Raw genomic sequence first — 23,369 nt, 5'->3', positions numbered from 1 at the left:
CTGGCTTCCAGGCACAGCCATGAAATAGGGGTTCATCCTGTGCGGGTACTTTTCAAGCCTGTGCTGTGTGTCATCTTGGAATGTCCCGCTGGACATTGGATAGGTCACACGGACAAGTCCACGTTGAAGGCCGGAGGCATAAACGATCTCTTGATGGAAAGAGTGGCAGAGTTAGATTTCAGAGGGTTCCGCCTGCAAGGGCGGAGGGGTTGTTCTGGCCGTCTTTGCAGACAGTGTCCCACAGTGGGAACCCGCAGCGAAGGGATAGAGCTTAAGGATTTGTTTGGTGGCAACACGTGGCATGGAGGTTTCCCAGCATATCGGGCACCGGGAGCGGTGTACTTGCGACTCTATTTCAGCAGAAGAAGAGTTCTGGGAGAGTGACTTTCTTAGTGACAAACGGGCCCCATTAAAGCCCGTCATTCGGTTTACGAGTCCCGACGGGGCATCCTCAGTGGGCCAGGCCTTTTTGAGGTGATACGGGGAGAACGGGGGGAGGGGCGCACTCATCATTCAGTGTGTATAAAATTCACAAGTAACAAAGAGAAGCTTATAACCCAGTCGTGTGGCTTTTGATGTTGCGTTTGAGGCCGCAAAGTTGTTCTCTGTCAGAATGCTGCGGAGGCAGAGTTTTATCAAGAATTTAGCCACCAGGAAGTTTGGTTTTAAAGAGCAACTGGACCATTGGTTTCTCTGCCAACAGCAAATATTTGTCTCAATTATTATGTTCTTGAAATTACCTAAAAAAGGGCAGTCTTGTGCTTTTCTACTGAAGACGGCCGGTCTTTCATCAACAGACGTGAAAAGAATAACTGGTCGTTACGTGTTCGTATCTACCAGTGTAGCTCATTCTGGTATATTCGTTAGAAGCGATTATGCCCATTACTCAGTCTCCTGCATCCCCCACCTACTTGCCCAGGTAGGTTGGAGTGGGAAGAAACCTTTTAGAAAACATGGAGAGTTGGGAAACTTGGAATCTTGTCAGGCCACATTAATTGGTCCTAGTGAGAGAATGTCAGAAATGAATGTCAGAAATAAATGTAGAAAATTGCGTGGGAACAGAGTTTTCTTTCACAACAGCGGCCTTGCCTATGCTTGACAGGATGAAAAAGTATGTGTAGAGATGACCTGTTCAGTTTTCTGGGTTGAAGGAGAAAGTCTTTTGTAGTTAAAATAATTGTGACCCATGTTAAAAAAAAAAAAAAAAAGTACACTCACACTGTTCTGTTTTCTGTTGTGTTTAGTTTTCTAGAAAGATCTGACAATCTCAAATCCAGTGGTGGCAATATGGGAAAAATTTGTTGCTCTGAAAATGCCACCTTTTGTTGCGTGACACTGGAAGGGTGGGGAAGTTAGAGCTGAGTTTTTTCCGCTCTTTTTTTCTTTCACTTCTTTCTTAAAGAAAAAAAAAAATTATCACTTACGTATTATTGTTCATGTCTCCACACCACCACCAACCCATGATGTTGAAACTGAAAGGAAAAACGAAGCCACTAAAATGAGTTCCAGTTACGTGACTTTTGCTCACAGCCTGCTAGTCTTTGTACGGAATGAGCTGAACCAAACTACTCTTGCTGCCGGGAATCCAGATCAAAATGAAAGGGAAGATTAATAGCGTTCCACTTTGTAGTGTGAGAGGGTTCCTGTCTGTGAAAATACAGCATCGATCCCTCCAGAAGTACATTTGCATTCCACGTTGAATTTAAATTTGACATTAAATGGATTCTCCTTTAGAAAATACATTTAAATTCTGATGTTATAATACGTTAGATAGAATTTGAGATTATGTTTTTTGAACACCCAAGGGATAACTGTGGCTCTCATAGGGGGCCATATGCTGTCTGGGCCCACTCGAGAGATTGACAGGCTGGGGTAAGGCCAGCCCCAAAGTAGAGGGTCTGGCTGGTAGGTCTGGATGTGGTTCAGACGGAGCCAGACCCTGGGTTACAGTGGACTGAAACAGCAGGATAGAGATGAGAGAAGGAGACACCGGTTCTAACCGGAGTGAGGGAAAACATAGCTGTTGCTCAAAATTAGCTGTGGTTGGTGACGAAATTTTTGGCAAGTGTGACAGGACTGTAGAGAACTCTTATCCAGGATCATAAATTAATCTGGAGATTTACTTTGAAAGGTATTTTCAACGCATAAATCTGTGCCTTTCATTTATCAGCAAAACGAATAAACATTATTGACCGTCTGTCTTTGGAGATATTAAGTGTTCTTGAAAAATATGAATGGTCAAGCAGCAGAACCAGTTTTCTTTTTAAAAGGGTGAAACCATGAGTCGCTGAGATTGAAGATGTTAAAACACATCCTGTGCAATAATGAGGGTATTTTTGGTTCTCTCTTTTGCAGACGTACATTGGAAGCGTGGTTATATCCGTTAACCCATACCGGTCCTTGCCCATTTATTCACCAGAGAAAGTAGAAGATTACAGGAACAGAAATTTTTATGAGCTGAGCCCTCACATGTAAGTATGGGATTAAAGCGTCGAGTTTCTCTTTCACTGCAGAGATGTGTAGTGGACAGATGTGTCCAGCTGCTTCCTCTGAGTCTCAGGAAAATGTTTTCGTCATTTTTTAAAATTAGATGAAGGAATGTGAAAGTTAATTGTTAGGCCCTTCTTTTAAATTTCAAAAAAAGCAGAATACTTCATTTGGCGTCAGGCTCTTTAAGTTCTGAAATATTTGGGTTCAGTATGTAAAATATGTTCTGTTGCAAATTTTATGTAAGTAGCAGCTGCTGCTAATTATTTTTGCAAATAAAACAAGAATGCACATTGTTCATTCTTTTAAAGAGCCCAGGCAGCATTTTCGTGGGTTGGGTCAAGCAAGATCCCGAGTGTTGGGTTGTGTAATGGTTTTGAGCGAACGGAGTGAGTAATACCTTCAGTTAGTAATCTTCACAGACTCTGACATCGTTCACCAAACGTGTGCATGAGGCCGACGGTTTCATCTTCCCGGAAGCCAGTCGCTTGTTTGATTTTTTCCTGAAGGTCACTCGTTAGTGTAAAGAATTCCTGTAAGTAACAATTGACAGTAATTACATAGCACCGGGGTTGAAGAGCTCTGAATGGAAGTGGAAGAACCCGCAGACTTCTGGTTGTGGTCTCGCAGAACAGCATTTTCTCTGATTGAAGACGAGCTGTTACTTTTGACAGAAAATAAAATCTAATAATTAAAGCATATGGATACCCCAGTCTTAGATGTTTCTCTTGATAGCATGGCACATACTGACATTTTTGGCCTGTTTGGAACTAAAAATGTAAGGACTCCCGGAACACGGTTGCTGAAAGCTAAACACTGTCTATTTTGCCGACCGAGTGGGTTCTGATAGTTCTGGTTTTTTCTACGAAAAGATTTTATTTATTTATTTATTTGACAGACAGAGATCACAAGTAGGCAGAGAGACAGGCAGAGAGAGGTGGGGAAGCAGGCTCCCTGCCCAGGAGAGAGCCCGATGCGGGGCTCGATCCCAGGACCCTGGGATCATGACCTGAGCTGAAGGCAGAGGCTTTAACCCACTGAGCCACCCAGGCGCCCCTTGAAATTTGTTTCATAAAATTTTCTCTGTTGTAGTTAAGTCACTGTAATGAAATCCTTTATTTGATGACTGAATCTCTGTCTTAAATTCTAGGCCTTGAAACCACGCTTCCCAAAGTCAGATGCTCAGATCAGGGGTGGTGGGATCCCTCAGGACCTTATGCAACATCTGGTCTCCCAGGCCTTCCCTCTAACAAGCCGGGCATCCTGTTTCTCGCAAGCTTTCCGGGTGCTCCTTGCGTCCGTGCGGGTCTGAGCGCGCGAGGCCTCCGGTAGGCGGTCCCCGGTGTTTGCCCCCCTTCACTGCTTGTAGCAAATAATGATCATTCCTGGAAGGAATCTTCATAATACAATAATGGCTTGTATTTATTGCGTAGTTACATGCATGATAACTCATTTTATTCTCAAAATAATTCCATGAGGTGTAAATATGGTTACAAATGGGGAAATTTTCCTAAAGCCACGCAGCTCGTGGCAGGGGAGCGGGGCTGTGGACACCGTCATCGGCTGCGCGTCTCAGCTAGAAATGGGCTCTGTCATTTTCTTGGCGGGGCCCCTTCTGTGTGTCTCTGCCCACATCCCAGGCCCTCCAAGGTAACCTTAGCAGCGCCTCACTTTATCTCCAGCGTGTCTTTCTTCCATCGCAGCTTTGATCTCCAGTTTGGGGATGTTTAGATATGGAACAGATGTCTATTCTAGAACACAGAAGTTCATGCTCTGTAATAGCCATTTTTTTTAAAAATTTTTTTAAAGATTTTATTTATTTATTTGACAGAGAGAGATCACAAACAGGCAGAGAGGCAGGCATCGAAAGGGGGAAGCAGGCTTCCCGCTGAGCAGAGAGCCCGATGTGGGGCTCGATCCCAGGACCCTGAGATCATGACCTGAGCCAAAGGCAGAGGCTTAACCCACGGAGCTACCCAGGCGCCCCTGTAATAGCCATTTTTATCCCCACGGAAAGTTTTCTAAGAGTCTGTGTGGCACTGCTATCCTCCTTTACCTCTTTTACTTCCCAAGGAAAACAGCTACGATCACCTGTAAGATAAATACCCAGTGTGCTTAGAATAAAGACAAAATCTTTTTTTTTTTCTTTTACTCAGTAAATGTTTATTAGATTGAGTTAGGCAACACGACTTTTCACCATGGTCTCTGAAACACTGTCCTGGGGTGGCCGTGCAGGGTCCAAGTTGACGTAATGAATCTGAAGTCGCCAGATTTGAGTCAGGCCCTCCTTCCCATCTCGCTTTGTCCTTCAGGTCCTCCCCACACTGAGTCCCACCGGTCCTATTTGCACATCCTGTGCCTTCTGCCTGGAATGTTCTTCCCTCCTTTCTCCCCAGGGCAACTCCTGTACTTCCTTCGTTCTCAGATTGCCTTAGACCTCCTCAGGGAAGAGCGGTCCCTCGCCCCCTCCCGGCCAAGGTCAGAGGCATTGCCCTTGTCACAGTTACAGTTGAACACTGCTTTATGGGATTTTTTGATTCGTGTCAGCCTCACCTGCCAGGCCAGCGCACTGTAACATTATGAGCACCTCAGAGTAAGTTCAGTGCGGAGAGGATGCTGAGTAGGACTTGGGTTCCAGTCCCAGCACTTCCTCTCACAAGCTATGTAATCTTGAGCAAATGGAAAAAAAAACCTTCAACTCAGAACTTAAGCAGTTTGCTCTGTTCAGTGGTAAAATAATGATTAACTCCTAGGATTCTTGGGAGGGGTAGATACCTAGTAGCTATTTAGATAATATAATTACCCGGTATATGTCAGGTGCTTAGTATGGAATGGACCACAGCCTCTAGGAGAGGAGAGCAGCTGCGGTCACCAGTGCTAAGTGTAATTATTGTAATAATGAGAAGTACGGGACACATTTTGAGCAACCTAACATGCCCTTTCTTACCAGTTTCTCCTCTGTGGTGGGATGTTTACCACTTCCTTTATTTTTTTATTTTTTTAAGGATTATTTATTTCAAAGAGCGAGAGAGAACACTCACGTGGGAGGGTTAGAAGGAGGGGGAGAGAGAATCTCAGGCAGACTCGGTGCTGAGCAGGGAGCCCGACGCCCAGTCTCAGGACCCTGAGATCCCCACCCAAGCCGAAACCAAGAGTCGGATGCTTAACCAGCTCTGCCACCCAGGCGCCCCTCCACTTCCCTTTAAAGCATTTTTCCTGCGTCATTCCTTGTGAGTGTCCAACTTTGATAGTGTCTGAAATGGGGTCAGTGCTAGCTGGGTTTCCTTCTAAAACCTAGTCTGACATTCTCAAATAGGAATTTTGCAGTATAATAAGATAGATGATTTAGGCTTTTGATGTCTTGTAACCGTAACTGTTTCAAGAACTTGATCCCAGTTTGAATAAAAAACGTAAACAGCTGCTCAGACCATGTATACTTTGAAAATTTTGCCAATTAATTTACCCCAGATGACATTTGGAATTTAATTTGACCTGGTGTGGCTGTTAGTCTTCAGAAACACCCATGTTCTTCCTTTATAGCTCATGTGTTTTTGAAGGTGTCCAGAAATGATCTTTCTCTTTAAATTTCAGATCCCTGAAAAATATGTACATTTCACGGAGGTACATGACTTTGAGATAGTGTCCGTATAGAGATGAATAAAATGAAAATAAACAGTGCTTTCATACGTATATTCCTTTTCGAGGGTGTTTTCTGTGGTCATACCTCTTGTGCTCCCTTCCTCTCTGAACTCGTCCCCCTCTATGTCCGGAGCCCCACCTCGAGTGTGGCATCACTGGGGTCATGCACAGAGAAAGGAGGGCTCCGTGAGGCAGCTGAGATGACACCGTCTGCCTGTCTCATTGTGTGAAGAGTGTCTTTCCGATGTGATTCTAAGGTTCTTTGCACATTAGGACTTTTTTTAACGTATCCGAGTGAGGACTTAGTACCTTCGGATAACTCCAGAACTGTATTCATGGAGAACTACCGCAGATCACCCAGCCTCGTAGACAGGAAGGGATGACAGGGAAGAGATGAGGAGAAGAGGAAGATAATTGAACTCCTTGGTTTCCCTCCACTCAGAATAGCACCAGGCCAATCCGTGTGATATTTTACTTAGCGAATCCACTGGCCTTTGTGGGTGACTGCTTTTTGACCTTGCAGCTCTGGATACAGTTTATTATTATCCTGTGGATCTTCCTAAAATCAGAGCATGCTACTTCCCTTTCTAGTTGAGTGGCCTCTGGGTTTCGTGACTTGGTATTCAGGCCTCGTGCCCTTCAGCCCCAGCTCTCCTCTCCGGGCCCACACGCCAGCAAGTGTCTTCGTGGAACCTCCTTTTGAGTCCCAGCTTTTTACATCTTCTTCTTTCCACTCCTACTACATGTCCTGTCTCTACGGTTAAAACCTTGCCCGTCTCCTCGGGGCTGTTCTGAAAGCTCGGTGCACACGTGACTTCTGCCTGAGTTACTGGAACCTTCCCCCCTTGTGTTTCTGTGTCATTCTCTTTAATGAGATGGAAGCTTCTATGGGTCAGGATCCTTCCCCTGCATATGTCTGTGGCTCTTTCATTGCTTTTCTCTTAAGAGCTCAGTGACTACGGAACAGAAGAGGTTTTAAATTATTTTTCATTTCACTTTACTTGTGTTATCTCATCGCTGGTATTTCAGTGAGCTCAAACCGTTCTTAGTAGGATATTTACAGTGTTTATTAAAAATTTCATGGAGTATAATGAGAATTTCTTCTCCTTTTTATAAAAAAGTAAGCTAATGCTTAATATCATTTTTATGGTGCTCTTTGAATCCTGAATGTTCAGGTTCCATTTATTTGTGATCTAGAGCACCTTTACTGTCTGATAGTGTCCAGCCGAGGGAGCACGGCCACACAGAAGGAAGAGTATGTTGTAACCAGCATCCCCTCCTTGTGGTCACAGCCCAAGAGCCAGCTGAAATGTGTCCTGAGCTCGGGATATAAAGTGGTGGCCGTGTTCCGTCAGGCGTTACGAGCACTATATGAAGCACACGGTCTTTCTCTGTTAGTAAACGAAAAACCCTGCAACAAGTTTTTAAAACTGAGGAAAGTGCCTTAAGCCTTTGAAAAATTTGGCTATTCTCACCTAAAAATGAGAAAGTAATTAATGGGAGGATTTGGACAGTGCTCATGTCAACGGTCCAGACATGAGCCCTCTGTCATTAGGGACCTTTTGGTTCCTGATTCTGGGCCAGATGGATTTGCAGGACCACATGCCATTGCCCAGAGAGTGACATTGCTGGAAGGCTTGTGTGTTTTACGTCTTTGTTACTCCTGTTGTCATCCTACTGGAAGGTAAACCAGGTAAATGTTGCAAAGAATATTTCTAGCTGTATCTCAAGATGTGCTAGAGCGGTGGGTGTCCGGAGCTTGGGGTCAAGGTCCAGGACAGACGATCCAGATGTCCTCCCTTTTGTGATATCCGTATTTTTCTCTACAGCAGAGTTGGAATTCTTTGAGGAAAATTACTTTTTTTTTTTTTTTTTTGAGAACTCTTACGACCGTTAGACCCTGAATTCTCAGAGAGGTAGTTTGTATAGCGGAGTGTGAAAGCGCTTTTTTAAGGAGAAAGAGAGAAAGTTAGATGATGGGGTGTTAGGTTGCTGAGGCTTTTGTCTTATTCCTCTCCTCTCAGTTTTCGGAATAACTGAGCCTCTAATGGGTTCTGCACCTCTCTGAAACTCACTTGCAGAATCAGATTTTGGGCTTTCCCATCGAACGTGCTTTCTACTTCCCGCTTTAGAAAAGTTACTCATTTACTGAGCATGTATTTGCGGAGCGCTCAGCTCCCCGTGTTCCAGGCTGTCTGGTAGGCCCTGGGGTGCGGTTGTGAACAAAGCAGATAAAATTCTTGTCTTCTTGATGGAGACACTGTCTTCTCCTAACTTAAGTACACAGAAACCAAGATCGTTTCAATCACCAGTCAGGAGGGGAAAGGATGGACAAAGGGAGGGAAGCTTTTGTGAAAACAAAAAGAAGGCTGATGGTTATCTTAGAAAGCGCCCTTGATCCCTGTTGTCTCCTGCGGTTTGAGTCAGGAGCTGATAGGCTGTGGTCTGTGAGGTTTTGCATCTGTGTAGGCCTCTGACCTGGACGAGTGACCTGCTCAGGACAGAGTCCACATGTCACGAGTCCCGGTGTAGACTCCTGAAGCTAACATTTCCTGCTGGAATGACACCGTCTTGAAAAGAGTGGAAATTGCCTTTCATCTGCTGCGTGACTCCCGTGCGTCACAGTAAGCAGGAGGCAGTCCCCGTGTTTGCTTTCAGTCTTGGCAGATGTTTGATTCGGGACAACCACGGGCTGGAAAACTTCTTGATGTGGAGGGACTGCCGGAGGGGGAGGGGGAGGAGAGAGCTCGACCGCAGCTGGGCGGTGGAGATGTGGCAGGGAAGGGCGGCCGTTCCGTTGAAGGCTTCCCCGGGCTGCGGTGAGAAGAAACATTTGTGGGCCCGACGCGTGTTCAGCTCCTCGGACGGAACTTACTGCCTCTGACTCTCAAGCTTTTATTCTCATTTTATTGTTTTACTGGGTCTATACTCTTGGCAGAAAGACACCTTAGCAATTTCTCTTTCAGATTTTTTTTTTTAGAAGATTTTATTTATTTGACACAGAGAGAGAGCAGAAGCAGGGGGAACGGGAGAGGGAGAAGCAGGCAGCCCGCTGAGCAGGGAGCCCGATGTGGGGTTCAGTCCCAGGGCAGTGGGATCACGATGCTTAAGTGACTGAGCAACCCAGGTGCCCCTCTGATGATGAACCGTTTTAAACTAAAGTTGGAAGCTTGATTCTTTGCCACCATAATGTTTTTATCATGAAGCTCATTGTGATATGAGAATACATTCATTAATGAAAAGTGTTTCTGTGTGTCTGAGAAGTCTCAGATTCCTAATTATAGATCCCTGAGAATTTTTGTTTTAAGATTCTATTTATTTATTTGACAGAAAGAGAGAGAGAACATAAGCAGGGGGAGCAACAGAGGGAAAGGGAGAAGCAGGCTCCCCGCCGAACAGGGGGAGCCCAACATGGGACTCGATCCCAGACCCTGGGGTCAGAACTTGAGCTGAAGGCAGACACTTAACCAGCTGAGCCACCCAGCCCCCCCCCCCCCCCCAGTGAGAATTTACATCCCTTCTCACAAAACGCACATCTCAGACTTGGAAGTTTATTTTAAAAAGTCTGTTTGTAATGCCAAGCACACATTCATACCATTGTATGAATAACTAATACATAGTTATTTCAGTGATACCATCTTAAAGGGAAAAGTTTGGTTCTCAGCTAAATAGGTTTCTTCCTGCCATGATTTTATAGGACTTTGACAGGCCCTGAGAAATTCTGCAACATTCAGATGCGTTTCATCCAAAGGAGTGGCACTGAGGCCTCAGCCCCGAAAATGATTTGTCTAACACTTCATCCCCAGCAAAGAGAACTATAGTTGGAACCCATGTGGGGAGCTCTATCTAGAGAGGCTGTGTTTAGGGTCCGTGGCCAGGGGCACCCCTTTTGTTGTTGAAATAAGAAACATGGCCGGGGTCTGTTGCTGGGACTTGTTTGGCAGTAGGACAGGGTAGCAGGGAAAGGGAGTGTGTGGGAGTTTGTCTAAACAGGGACCAGCAAATACTAGTCCTGATCCAGTGTGGGGCAGTTAACCAAGTCAGAGATAATGGAAATAACGAGTTCAGTAAAGCCTGTAGAGCCCCAGACTTAGGAGGCTGGAGAAGCAAGAGTGTGTCCTGGGGCTGTCCTGGGACAGAAATCCATACAGAAGGGAACAGGCCCCGGTGTACCAGTCTCAGGAGGGGACTTGCTGCCCGCATTGCCCAAGATAGCTTTCTTCCCAGCTGCAGCCTGTCTCAGGGATCCCAGAGCCCCGTGTGGAAGTGATGGTTCATTCATTCAGTCTCATTTTTAAGCATCTACAATATGCGTGCGGTGCTGTGGATACAAAGATGAATTTGTCCTTGAGGATCGACAGCCTGCTGGGGGAGAGACCAGTACCTGACTACGGAAGGGAAAGAACTTCCGTGAGGAAGGCGGGAGATATAGTGGGGCGCCTGGGTGGCTCAGGCGGTTGAGCATCTGACTCTCGATTTCAGCTCAGGTCATGATCTCAGGGTCCTCGATCCATTCCTGCTTTGGGCTCCCTGAGCAGCGGAGAGTCTGGTTCTCCTTCTCCCTTTGCCTTCCCCCCCCTGCTTGTGTTCTCTGTCTCTCAACTGAATCTTAATCTAAATAAAATCTTTCCTGATCCCATCTTGGATCAGGAGGGAAAAAAGCCATAAGAGACTCTTAATCTCACAAAACAAACTGAGGGTTGCTGGGGGCTGGGGGGGTGGAGACGGTGGTTGGGTTATGGACACTGGGGAGGGCATGTGCTGTAGTGAGTGCTGTGAAGTGTGTAAACCGGATGATTCACAGACCTGTACCCCTGGGGCAAATAATACATTATATCTTAATAAAAATAATTAAATAAAAAAATAAAATAAAATCTTAAAAACAAAGATTCTCTCCTGCTTCCTCTACCCCTCCCCCACTCTCTCTTTAAAAAGATAAATAGCTTATTTTTAAAAAAGGAGGGAGTTGGAGAAAGAGCACATGTTATAATTTGCCCTGGACAGCCGGCTTCCCGTTGAAGGCATGTAATTTTCGATAGTGCCCCTTGCATTTCCAGAGGTGTCTGAGTTTGGGTCCCCGTGGGCAAGGCACTTGGGTGTGTCGGGGAAGGGTGTGTGGCCCTGTCTGAGGAGCTCGAAGACGGGGCGGTGGGAGTCTTGCATGAGGAAATTGCTGTATAGGTAAGGAATAGGATTCGAGGCCCAGGAAATCATTTTCCCATCAGAGGAGGCAGTGCTGGTTGCTTCGTTCAGTGTTTGCTCCATGAGTGCCGCCATGTGCCAAGTACCAGCTCTTCAGGTGCTGTGCAAAGTCTGAGCCCCGTTGGGCTTCTGTTCCCAAAGGGAGACAGACAGTAACCAGGAAAATTCACTAAAATAAAGGATGTTTCAGATGGTGACAGATGATCTGGGGAATGACGGGGCTTCCTCTCTGCCACTCCTGTGTTCCTAATTCCCAGTGTGGGGACAGAGTGGCCCGTGTGGGTTTAGGGAGGACAACGTGTGTCTAAGCACTCGTCCCCAATACCAGATCCTTTCTGCTCATGTGCAGTCACTTAGCATTGACTTTTTCTAAAAGTGCTTCTGAAAAGTGTTAGGTGACATTTGAATTCCTCCCGAGTGTGTGAACTCACTGCATAGCTGTTGTATTTTTAAGGTAATTACTTGTTCGTATTCGGTTGTCCCGGCCTTGTAGCTGGCTGCCCGGGTCGCTCTGCTCTGAGCTTCCTCCTCAGGTGGTTAAGATTTGGGGAGCAGATAGACCAGCTTTGCTCTGTGCTGACTCCCCATCCCCGTGTTTTTTGTATTCAGGGTCCTTGGGTAGATATGTCTACCATTATTTATTTATTTATTATTATTTTTTTAAAGATTTTATTTATTTATCAGATAGAGATCACAAGCAGGCAGAGAGGCAGAGAGAGAGCAGGGGAAGCAGGCTTCCCGCTGAGCAGGGAGCCCGATGCAGGGACTTGATCCCAGGACTCTGGGATCATGACCTGAGCCGAAGGCAGAGGCTTTAACCCACTGAGCCACCCAGATGCCCCTATTTACTTATTTTTAAGATTTACTTATTTATTAGAGAGCACATGCGTGCACGGGGGTGGGGGAGGGGCTGAGGGAGAGAGAATCCGCAAGCCGACTCCCCACTGAGCATGCGGGGCTCCATCCCATGACCCCGAGACGTGACCTTAGCCAAAATCAAGAGATGCTCAGCCAACTGAGCCTCCCAGGAACCCCTACATGTGTATATGACTAAGAGAGTACAGTTGGCTTTTTTTTTTTTTTTTTGAATTCTTGTTTTTTATTCCTTAAACCTGGTTGCTTAAAATGTCAACATTGAGACATTCACTCTTGCCATCATTTTCCATGTCCCTTATCTCCTGTTTGTTTTCTACCCCGATGGCCCAAGAGCAGATGTTGTGCGTTTTCTGACACCAGATGTATGTGTTTTCCTCACACGAGCTAATTCTCTGCCACCAGCTGGGGGGTCTAACGATTCTCTTCAGTTCTGACACTACCCAGAGCTGGTGCAGACTCCCGAGGCCAAGGGCTCGGTCCCAGTGGAGGGCCCTGCTCTAGATGCCTGCAGTGAGCGGAGTGCCCAGGCACCCCACACTTTTACCCAGCTGATTACAAATTTGGGGGTTCCCACAGTTTTGCTCAGGTTCAGTAATTTCCTGAATGACTCCTAGAACTCAGAAAACACCTTATTTCCATTCATTGATTTATTATAAAGGCTACAACTCAGGAACAACCGAATGGAAGCAATGCAGAGGGCTAGGTGTGGGGGAAGAGGGGCGCACAGCCCCCTGCCCTCTCTGGGTACTGGGCATGCCAGCTTGCCAGCCCATCGCTGCTTTCACCGGAATCTCCTTGTTCAAAAGGTTTTATAATCCAGTCAGAAGCTCTTCCTTCCCTTCCTGGGAGTGGGGAGATGGGGCTGAAAGTTCCCACTCTGCAGTCATGCCTTTGGGCTTTCTGGTGACCAGCCCTCCTCCTGGAACCATGCAGGGGTCCCACCATGAGTCACCTCACTAGCAAAGCCTCAGGTGTGCGTGAAAGGCACTTGTTAGGAAGAACAGAGAACATTCCTGTCACTCAGGAAATTCCGAGGGTTTCAGGAGCTCGGTGGTAGGAGTCCGACACAAAGACCCAATACATTTCTTATACCACAGATCCGGACACGTGCACACTTCACTCTTGAGTGTTAGTTTCTTGAAACCAAGTTAGTGTTGGGGTTTCTGTATGGTGCGCTGGACGCCGGAGCTAGTGGGCCTCCTTTTTCCCAGAACTCTCCTAAGGGTAGTTCACCAGTTCAGTTCAGTAAACACTGAGTGTCATAAAGACCCGACTGTCAGCTCCCCTCTTAGGTACCCCCTCCACATGGGCCCTGGGTCCCGTGCAGCCCTTCTTGTGGTCCTTAAGGCTCTCCTTCTGCCATTATCTCTGTCCCCCACTGTAGTCTCTTCTTTCTCCCGCCTCCATTCCCACGGACACGTGCTGTACTCCTCCTCCTGATAACACGTCTCCTAGTTATCGCACCGTTTGTTTCCCTCCATTACAAAACTCTGAAAAAGTTGCATTCCCTTGTCATGTTGGGCTTTTATCTCCTCGCTCAAGGACAAGATCACCTGTGACCTTCCTGTTGTCCCATCCAGCTGTCAATTTTGAGCCCCTTCTCTTCCTTTATCGGTAACATTTGACAGGATGACCAGTTCCTTCCCGAAACCCTTTCTTAGAATTGGGCTTTCTGGGGAGCGCCTGGGTGGCTCCGTGGTTAAAGCCTCTGCCTTCGGCTCGGGTCATGATCCCAGGGTTCTGGGATCGAGCCCCGCATCGGGCTCTCTGCTCGGCGGGGAGCCTGCTTCCCCCTCTCTCTCCGCCTGCCTCTCTGCCTACTTGTGGCCTCTCTCTGTCAAATTAAGTAAATAAACTGTTCTCAAAATTAAAAAAAAAAAAAAAAAAAAAAGAACTGGGCATTCCGGCCCGCGCCCCTTCCCGTGTCCTGCTGGCCGCTTCGTGTCCGGCCTCGGCGGGGCGCGTGTCCTCCCTCCGAACGCCGCAGGCACGACCCAGGGCCTGGTGCTGGGCCTTTCCTTCTCCCTTCCGTAGGCCTTAGTCACGGGAGCCCGCGTGGGCCTAAACGCCCGCCCTGTGCCGGCGCACCCAGGTCTCTCGCAGGACTTCGCCCCGAGCCCCGGCAGGTCGGCTCCACTCGACTCGGCAGCGTCTCCCTGCGAGCCGGGGCGTCTGGAAGCCCCGCGAGTGTCCAGCCGGACTCCGGCCGCCCCGCTCCCTCCCGCTCGTCCCAGCCTGCGGCGGCGCCGTGTTGGGCCGCCCGCGGCTCCCCCTTCCTTCCTTTCTCTCCCAGCGCGCATTCACCCGGGGGCAGGTCGCGTGCGCCCTCCCGTGAGGAACGCGGTCTTCCCGCCTCCGCCGCCGCCCCGCGCTGCTCGGGTTCCTGGGGGCGCCCCTCGCCGCGGCGCTTCCCCCCTCGCTGCTCTGGTCTCCTGCGCCCGCACCTCAGCCCCCAGCCGTCTCCGCCCCGCAGACGTCGCGGCCGCGGGCTGACGCCATTTTCCCTGCCGATGCCCACCCCGCTTCGCGCGGTTTCCTTTTCTGCTCAGACCCCTGCAGCGGCTCGCGTGTGTGCCGCGGGGCTGCGGGGCTCCGGGCTGCCGGCGTGACCAGGGCCCCCCGCGTCCTTGGCTGCGGCCACGCGGGTCCCCCGGCTGCCCCCCAGCATGCCGGACGCTGCGTCACTGTTCTCGCGTCGGGGGCTGATGGTTCTCTCGGTCCAGTTAGGAAGTGTCCTTTAACGAAAAAAAGTTTATTTATTTATTTGAGAGAGAGAGAGAGAGAGCGCGCGCGCACAAGCAGGGGGAGGGGCAGAGGCCGAGGGAGAAGCCGACCCCCCGCCGAGCAGGGAGCCCCACATGCGGGCTCGACCCCAGGACCCTGAGATCCCGACCTGAGCCGGAGGCAGACCCTCAACCGGCCGAGCCGCCCGGCGCCTGGGGAAATGTCTCGCCAGTGAGGCCACCGCCCGACTGGCAGACCCCGCCGCGGTCACGCGTCGTCGCTAGACCGTTTGGCTTTTCCTCGTTAGTCTTTTCTGATGTTTCTGTCGCTGTTCGTTCGCTGACGTCCTTGCCGTGTGTCCCCTGGACGGCGCTGCCGTCTGCGTGAGAGCCGGGCTCTGTGTACCGGACACGTCCACGTCGCCCCGGCCCTGGAATCGTGCCTGGCCAGGAGCAGCCGCTCCGTAAATATTCGTCGGGTGAGTGAACGTGGGGGCCACTGTGTGTGCGGAGGCCGTGTCTGCAGGACACCCGTGGTCCTCGTCCTCGAGAGTTTTCCAGGCTGGATGGAGGGAGGAGGGAAGAGCGACATAAATGGGCCATTTCCATAGAGCATCCTTGCAGTGACCGAGAAGTGCGGGAGAACGGGTGGGTTCCGAGATGCTGAAGGCGTCTCCTGTGCTGAGTCTTTCCGAAGGAATTCCAGAAATAGGTGGTTGCGGTGGGGTAGTGAGCGGCTCCGGAGAAGATACGGCAAAAGGTGGGTTTGGGCTACGGCCCGCGGACCAGGACTCTTAGGAAGGGGGAAGAGGCACTTGAGATGAGAGCCACACGGAGAACTTTTTTTTTTTTTTTTTCCTAAATAAAGCATTCAGATACCAGCGTCCTTGAATTCTTGGGAGGACTGAAGGATTATGAAGATTACTCCCAAGTAATAGGAGGAGAGTTTGAGGTGCGGGTGGCACTTCAGATCCCAAGCTTGTACGTACGGAAAAATTGTCACCTTGCGTTTTCAGTCACCGACTGGGAAAAAATTTCAGACTCGTTAAATATGCCTAAATGTGTACGTGTATGAATGCAATGTTTCGATGAATGAGTGGTAAATGACTGAATGTTGAAATGACTTATAAGTGGAAACAGATGTTAGTTAATTCGTTATGTTTTATGACAGAACCTCCCGTTGCCGTTGGTGATGAATCAGGTTATTCGGGAGGAGGAACGTGTGATTCCACCAAAATCAATATAGCGATTTGGGGCCGTTATTGACTTCCTTTGGATCGGAAGCCCTTCCCTCAGGATAGCGTTCGGTGTCTGGATGCACGGGAGTTCAGCTTGAGGTGTGCGGATCGCATCCTCAGTTACATTAGCAACATCCTAAGCCTTATAGATGGCTCAGCCTAATTTTAAAAAATTAGCAGCAGAACAAATTAGAACGCATGTTTTCGAATCATCTTTTCTCTTCAGTCCACCTCAACAGTGAAAGACAAGCAGGCACCTGGAGGGGGGAAGGATTTGGCTGGTTTCCTTTGGGCAGAGCGCGCAGGCGTGTGCTTTGGACCTTCCTAAGACCTTACGTTGCCATCGGAAGAGGCCGTTCGCACTTTCATTTTCTATTTTCACGAAGTGCGCGTCTCTGAGGACTCTTGGATGGTCTTTCGGTGTCGCTTGTTTTTAATCTGTTGCTGTTGTTGCTTTCAGAAGATGTTCTCGTACTCACGGACCCTCCCTCCCGTTCTGTCTGTGTTTATAATTACCTTGGCCACTGTTAGGGGTAGGTTTGGCCACTATTAAGGACGATTTGCTCATGGGAATAACATTACGGATAAAACCCAGGAAGGACGTGGAAGATGGCAGAATCCCCTCAGAGGTCACGGAACTGTATTAAAAGTGTTCCTGAGGGGGGCGCCTGGGTGGCTCAGTGGGTTAAGCCTCTGCCTTTGGCTCAGGTCATAATCTCAGGGTCGAGGGATCGAGCCCCACATCGGGCTCTCTGCTCAGCAGGGAACCAGCCTCCCCCTCTCTCTCTGCCTGCCTCTCTGCCTACCTGTGATCGCTGTCTGTCAAATCAATAAATAAAATCTTAAAAAAAAAAAAGTGTTCCTGAGGTATCAAGATGTTAAGACATAACTGACACAGTGAACACGTGTGGCTATTTAAGACGACAGGGACGCGGGTGAGGCATTGCCATCTGGTGGCTCCCTTACCTGGGATGCAGCTGTGAGGAGGAGGAAGTGTGGACGTGTGTATGGGTGTTTGTTGGGCATTGTTCCTAAAACAAATAGAAACCACTATGTCATGCTTTGCATATTTGCTTCCTTTCCCTACTGTGACACAATGTTCACCATCATGGGCTTGTGTCTGTGATCGTGAATGCCATTCTTTGCCTTGCTGGGTCGGTTAATGGGGGCATAAAGGAATCTGAAAACGTGGAAATCCCCGTCATTTTTTTATATGTAGGGACTTGAACTTTTCTGCAGCTGTTTGCGTATGTCTGGCCTGGATCTTGAATAGGACTTTCAAGGGCTCTAGGGTTAAAATCAGCCCGAGGTAAACACTTCGGCTGTGGAAATGGAGAAGTGGAGTTTGAGTCAAGTTGTAGCTGGCGACCCGTTGGGCGTGAGCTCTCTCCGCTTGGCCTCTTCCTGCCTGCTCCCCTGTTTCTTTCATCCCCCTGACCTTGCATGCTGTCCCCCACTCCACGCTCCGCCACCTCTTCACGTGCTTCTCATCTTGCGTGGGTAGGAGGTGCACACCCGCATTTTGAAGCTTCTTCCCAGCAGCTCCCCTCATGGCCCTAATGCATATTTGCCATAGCATGTGTTATGTCACGATTGTTTGCTATGGTATCGTGGGCTGTCTTACAGATTTCATTAATTGTTTCCTTTTTACGGATTGGATTTGTGCAAGAGGAAACATCTTTGGGACGCAGGCTTTACGTTACTCTCATTTTGTTACCTTCAGACCTCAGCGCTCTTAAAATCTGTCCAGTGTGTTTGTTTACACATTGATTAACTTCAAGTAATACCACAGTAATGTACTGTGTACATCATAAAATATACACAAGTATGGGGGCGAAGATGAATAAAGACCTCAATAAGAAGTTTTTTTTTAAGATCTTACTTATTTGACAGATAGAGAGCACAAGTAGGCAGAGCGGCAGGCGGAGGGAGAGGGAGAAGCAGGCTGTCCACTGAGCAGGGAGCCCACCGTGGGGCTCGATTCCAGGACTCAGGGATCATGACTGAGCTGAAGGCAGCCGCTTAATTGACTGAGCCCCCCCAGGCGACCCAATTCTGTTCTTTTTTATACATACTTCAGTGGCTCATCGTGGGCATGTCCTGGGCCCAAACCTTACTTTGGAGGCCTAGTGCTAGGGACTCAGGAAACACCTTTTTTTTTTTTTTAAGATTTTATTTATTTATTTGACAGACAGAGATGACAAGTAGGCAGAGAGGCAGGCAGAGAGAGAAGAAGGGAAGCAGGCTCCCCGCTGAGCAGAGAGCCTGATGCAGGGCTCGATCCCAGGTCCCTGGGATCATGACCTGAGCTGACGGCAGAGGCTTAACTCACTGAGCCACCCAGTGCCCCAGGAAACACTTATTTTTAACCTTCAGCAGTTCTGTGCTGGTTGCTAACAACATTTCTGGCAGTCCCGGTGAAAATCCGAATCATCAGAGGCTGAGCGACATTGGTCATGCTTGGGTAACAAGCCTTTACATCACCAGTAGGCCACCTGAGGGCTTGTTTCTCCCGGATGGTACAGTCTGATGAGGGTCACATCGAGTTCCTCAGAGGCTCTGCTCCAAGGTGTGACACGTACCCCAGCTGCTTCTGTCTTGCAGTTGTAATCGCTGTGACACGTGGCTTTTCGGTTTGCTTCGGCAGGTGAAGAGAGAGCGTGGTCAGGCCTTGTTCTCTGATTGGTGGGAGGTCATGTGGGCTCAAGCCAGGTGCAGAGGTTGCTGGGAAATCCATGCTTCACCTGTGCTGGGCAGGGGACAGGAGCAGAGATTTAGTCCGTGTGTTGCAGGGCCAGCTGCTTGCTGGGATCCCCGGTGCTGTGTAAAGGACGCCTCTGCGTGAATTTACGCACGAGGTCAATAGTGTCATTTTGAAAGAAAACAGGTCCTCTTGAAGTACTTTCAGATTTTTTTTCCTCATCATGACTAATCACAGTGTATTTTCACTAATCTTATTCGAATGCATTTTACTTTTATTAAAGATTTTTTTCTCTTTTTAATTTTTTTTAATTTTTAAGTAATCTCTACACTCATTGTGGAGTGAATGCATTTTTTTTAATAATTTTTTTATTATGTTATGTTAGTCACCATACAGTACATCATTGGTTTTTGATGTCATGTTCCATGATTCATCATTTGTGTATAACCCCCAGCACTCCCTGCAATCCAAGCCTTCCTTAATACCTGTCACCGAGCTCACTCTCCCCCCTGCCCCAAAACCCTGAGTTTGATTCCTGGAGTCCATAGTCTCTCATGGTCCGTCTCCCCCTCTGAATGCATTTTAAACTATAAAAGTAAAACTTTTCAGGGCGCCTGGGTGGTTCATTCTGTTGAGTGTCTGCCTTAAACTCCGGTCATGATTTTGGGGTCCTGGGATCCAGCCTTGAGCCCAACATGGGGTACCCTGCTCAGCGGGGAGTCTGCCCTTCTCCATTTACCCCTCCTTCCCGCTCCTGAGGGCTCACTCGCTCTCTCAAATAAATTTAAATAAATAAATAAGATCATTTTTTAAAAAAGAGTAAAACTGTTCACTCATTTTTCATGTTTCTATTGTTTCTTTTTTCTTCACATTGCTGTTCAGCATAGAAGCTAGTCGCTTATTGGTTTATTATGAACAAAGGTTTCAGTAGTGTCGCATTTCATTGTTCTTGTTTACAGGAGTAGTTATTATGTGAACATTGAAGATGCCTTTAAATGCTTTGATAGTTTGTGGCAATATATCTGCCTTTGGTGCAACTCCTATATTATTGATTTTCTTCCAACCAGTATGTTTACTGGGAGTTTTAGAAAATTTGATGCTGACCTCATCTGTATGAATTTACGTATTCATCTTTTGGGAATTGTGGCAAAATAGTTCTAACCAGCTTTGAAATTTAAGCCAGTGCAATGTTAACTTTTTTTGGATTCAACCCTTCCTAGATGGGTGGTGAATAACTAAAACTGAATTTCCCCCACGCTAGGGAGCTTAAGCTGTGCTTAAGGACAATTTTAGTTAATTTCTTTTTCCAAATGTGGATATAGTCAAAGATGGAAGGTGAAGTATTAAAATTTTAGAAATGATTACAGAAGAACTGTAATATTATTTCTGACCACGAAATTCTAATTTTAAGGCAATAATCTTAATTTTCATGGTGGGAAAACCAAAATCTACCTCTTCACCCCCAATATTTAATGTCACTCTGTATTTTCATCTTATATAATATAGATAATAAGTTACTTCTGAATTTTATTTCCAAGTTTATATGATTCTCTTATTAATTTTGGTCCTGATCAAGTACTTGTAAAAATATTTGAAGTATATCCTTTATATACTTTTCTTGCATCCTCTTAATCTGGAAAAATATCCCCTTTTTTTGGTAAATAGTTTTATTGACTATAAAAAGCAAGCTCCAGTTTATATATATCTGTAAGCACTTACTAAAAAGAAGCAGGTTATCTCATGTGTGCATATTGTGTTTTACCTACAGCACAGTATCTCGTTTTTGGGAATAGACTAAATTTTCTGTTGCCTTTGAATGGTACAAGAGCGCCAAATTAAGTATCTCACTCATTGTCACTATTAATATTGGTAGGTCAGTGTACCCAAAGGTATGGTTCGAAAGCATTGCCAACCAGCTCTTTGAAAGCATGAACCAGAGCACTGAAGTAGCCCGGGTCATTAGAACAGGATTCTGTTCGGCTGTTAAGCCAGTTGCGTACTTGGATGTTGGGAACTTCGCACTTAGTGTTCTCTCTGCTTGGAACGTCCTAGCCCCTCAGCCTCTGTGGGTGTGTGTGTGTCTGTCAGTCATCTGCCCACCCACCTACCTGGCTCCGGATGTCCCTACCTATCTGTCATCTCCGCATGCCCTCCTTCCTCACCTCCTTCAGGTCTTGGCTCAGATGTCACCCTCTCACTGGATCCTCTCCCAGGGCTGCAGCCTGCGCCCCTTTCTCCCTTTCTGCCCTGTCTCAGCGCTCGCTCTTCCTCCTCCCTGCTCTCTTTCTCTTCTCACCCCCTCCCGGCCAGCGGTACTTTACTTACTCTCCTCACGGCCTGCCTTCCCCCTGCACCTCGCCCCGCAGACGTTCAGCGCGTCCCAGTGCCTAGAACAGCGGCTGGCCCACGGCAGAGTCTGTAATATCGTGTAACTAGGTCCAATAAGCCTTAATCACATGTTAAAAAATACCTCATGTTCCAGGAATTCGTATCAAAAGACGAAGCCAAATTGTAAAGACTTTTGTCTTAGCGCGATAGTTAGGGACTGCTGCAAGCAAGGGAGAAGAGAGGAGGGAGGGGTTTCAGATGCTCTAGTACAGTTTTTAAAATATAGGAAGCAACTCCTTTAATAGTCATAATAGAGAACAAAGTAATGAAGTTATTCAAGGATGAGGTTTGAGTGTATGTTGAGAATATTCAGCTAAATATTCACAGATTAACTTGTACCGTCAGTACAGTCGTGCTCTTTGAGTTGTGGATGTCAACAAAGAATTTATGAATGGGAAATATTTAATTCTAGGGTTCCTTTCAAGTGGAAGATTCTATGGGTACGTGATTCTCTTTTTCGGGGATATTTTAGGAAAACAAGTCGTTAGAAATTTTTTTTAACATTAGTGAATATAAGGTTTGCCTCAGTTGCCTTGAATAGTTCGTGGTGCCTATGTAGGGCCGTTTCATTCTTTGGAGTTTCTACACCAGAGGTCCTGATCTACATTAGAGTTATCAAAGTTTCCCAACAAATCTAGACTTGAAGCTTGGGTTTGCCCTTTTCCAGCTTCATTATCCACTGGGCACTTGGGACAGAAACTCCTCAGTCAACTTGGAGATGTAACTGAGAGGCCTTACTTACCCTAAAGAGAAGGCAGATATTTCCCAATTCTCTTTTTAGAGGTGACTCTCAGGAAATAAATCTTCACTGTGTCTGAGTGACTGGTAGCTGAGAGTTGGTTTACGTTGGAGATTTCTGTGAATGGGATGATACATTTTCACAAGTATCTGCGTCCTTGTTAGTATCTTCACAAAAGCATCTAAGGCAAGAATCCTCTTGGAATCGGCAAGAAAGGAGAAGAATATTGGATTTTTACAGAAAAACTGAGGAGGTTTCATGTGGTTGGGTGAGGAATAAGGGAGAAAGCACAAAATTAGGAATGTGCAAATGATTTCAACAGGTACAGAATCCATGTCAACAGTCATGCATTCAGAATTCCTGTTTCCAAAACATGTGGCAGAGCAAAAGCCCTTCAAGCTTCTCTCCACTCAGTGTTGATGTAATTTATTCTGCTTGATGCTGAAGACTTGTGAATAGTTTTGAATGTCAGAGTTTTAAGTGAATACATGAAAAATTTCCAAGACATTGGCTTTCTTAGCCGTGCTTGTAAGAGGGCTCATGTATTCTGAAGCAGATTTATCTGTCTACCTAACTACTTATCCATCCACCCGTCAATGTATCACCTCCCCCCACCAAAAAAAAAAAAAAAAAAAAGGAATAAAACCCAAAGAAGAGCTGTTACTGTTTGCATCGATTTTAGTTACACTATTGCATTATTTAGCTTTTTTATAGTTCAGAAATGTGTGAGGAATGTGACTGGGAGTTAATTATTTTATCCCTCCCCACATTGAAAGTTGAAAGGAGACAGCTTACCAATTTATAGCCAATATTATAAAATGACTAACTTTTTAAAAGTCAGAGTAAAGGAAACAAAGTAAAGGAGACCCAAGCAAAAGTTAATACCGTGATGTCCTGTCTGGTTATTGAACTTGGAGTTTCATTTCCTGGTAGTCAGAACCAAAAGGAAAATATGATCAGTTACAAAATCATTTTTGCACATAAGATCAAAGCACTTGAGTTGCTCAAGTTCGCCTTACCGGTTAGATTTGAAAGACATTTCTCTTCTGGGACTAAGCATGTCAAGAATGTCGTCTTGAACAACAAAATTTCTCTGCAGAGAACAGGGCGGCGGATTTTATGTAGCTGCTTCTTACGCTGCTTGCCTGGAAGCTAAGGAAGCTTCAGCCACTAAAGGGGACATCCCGCTCTGAACACGGGTGAGCCAGAGAAGTCCATGGGACACGTAAGGCACTGGGTGTCATCCTGGGTGCTCCGCGGGACCACTGCGGAACTGACCGGAGCCTGTGGAGTTGTGGGGCACCGAGGAGCGAGGCATCAGCGCTGGGGGTGCTCCCATGTGCGTGCGAGCTTAAGAAGCACCAGATGGCGGACCT

At 47.1% G+C, this 23,369-nt stretch overlaps 1 protein-coding gene across 6 annotated transcripts in view; it reads left to right on the top strand.

Annotated features, from left to right (window-relative positions):
* Nucleotides 1-23,369, top strand: part of MYO1B (myosin IB) — a 179,351-nt gene that overhangs the window by 49,007 nt on the left and 106,975 nt on the right. For 4 of the 6 annotated variants that reach the window (XM_080798484.1, XM_080798483.1, XM_080798486.1 and 1 more), the window contains exon 3: nt 2,356-2,471. In XM_080798484.1, the coding sequence (XP_080654610.1) occupies nt 2,356-2,471 (116 nt within the window). Of the gene's footprint in view, nt 1-2,355; nt 2,472-8,672; nt 8,751-23,369 lie in introns of those variants that run through there. The other 2 variants (XM_080798487.1, XM_080798485.1) reach the window with 2 other exon arrangements.

Source organism: Martes martes, assembly GCF_963455335.1.
Source record: "Martes martes genome assembly, chromosome: 3".
In the NCBI taxonomy this organism is placed as follows: Eukaryota; Metazoa; Chordata; class Mammalia; order Carnivora; family Mustelidae; genus Martes; species Martes martes.
This window is presented reverse-complemented; position numbering and strand designations above follow the sequence as displayed.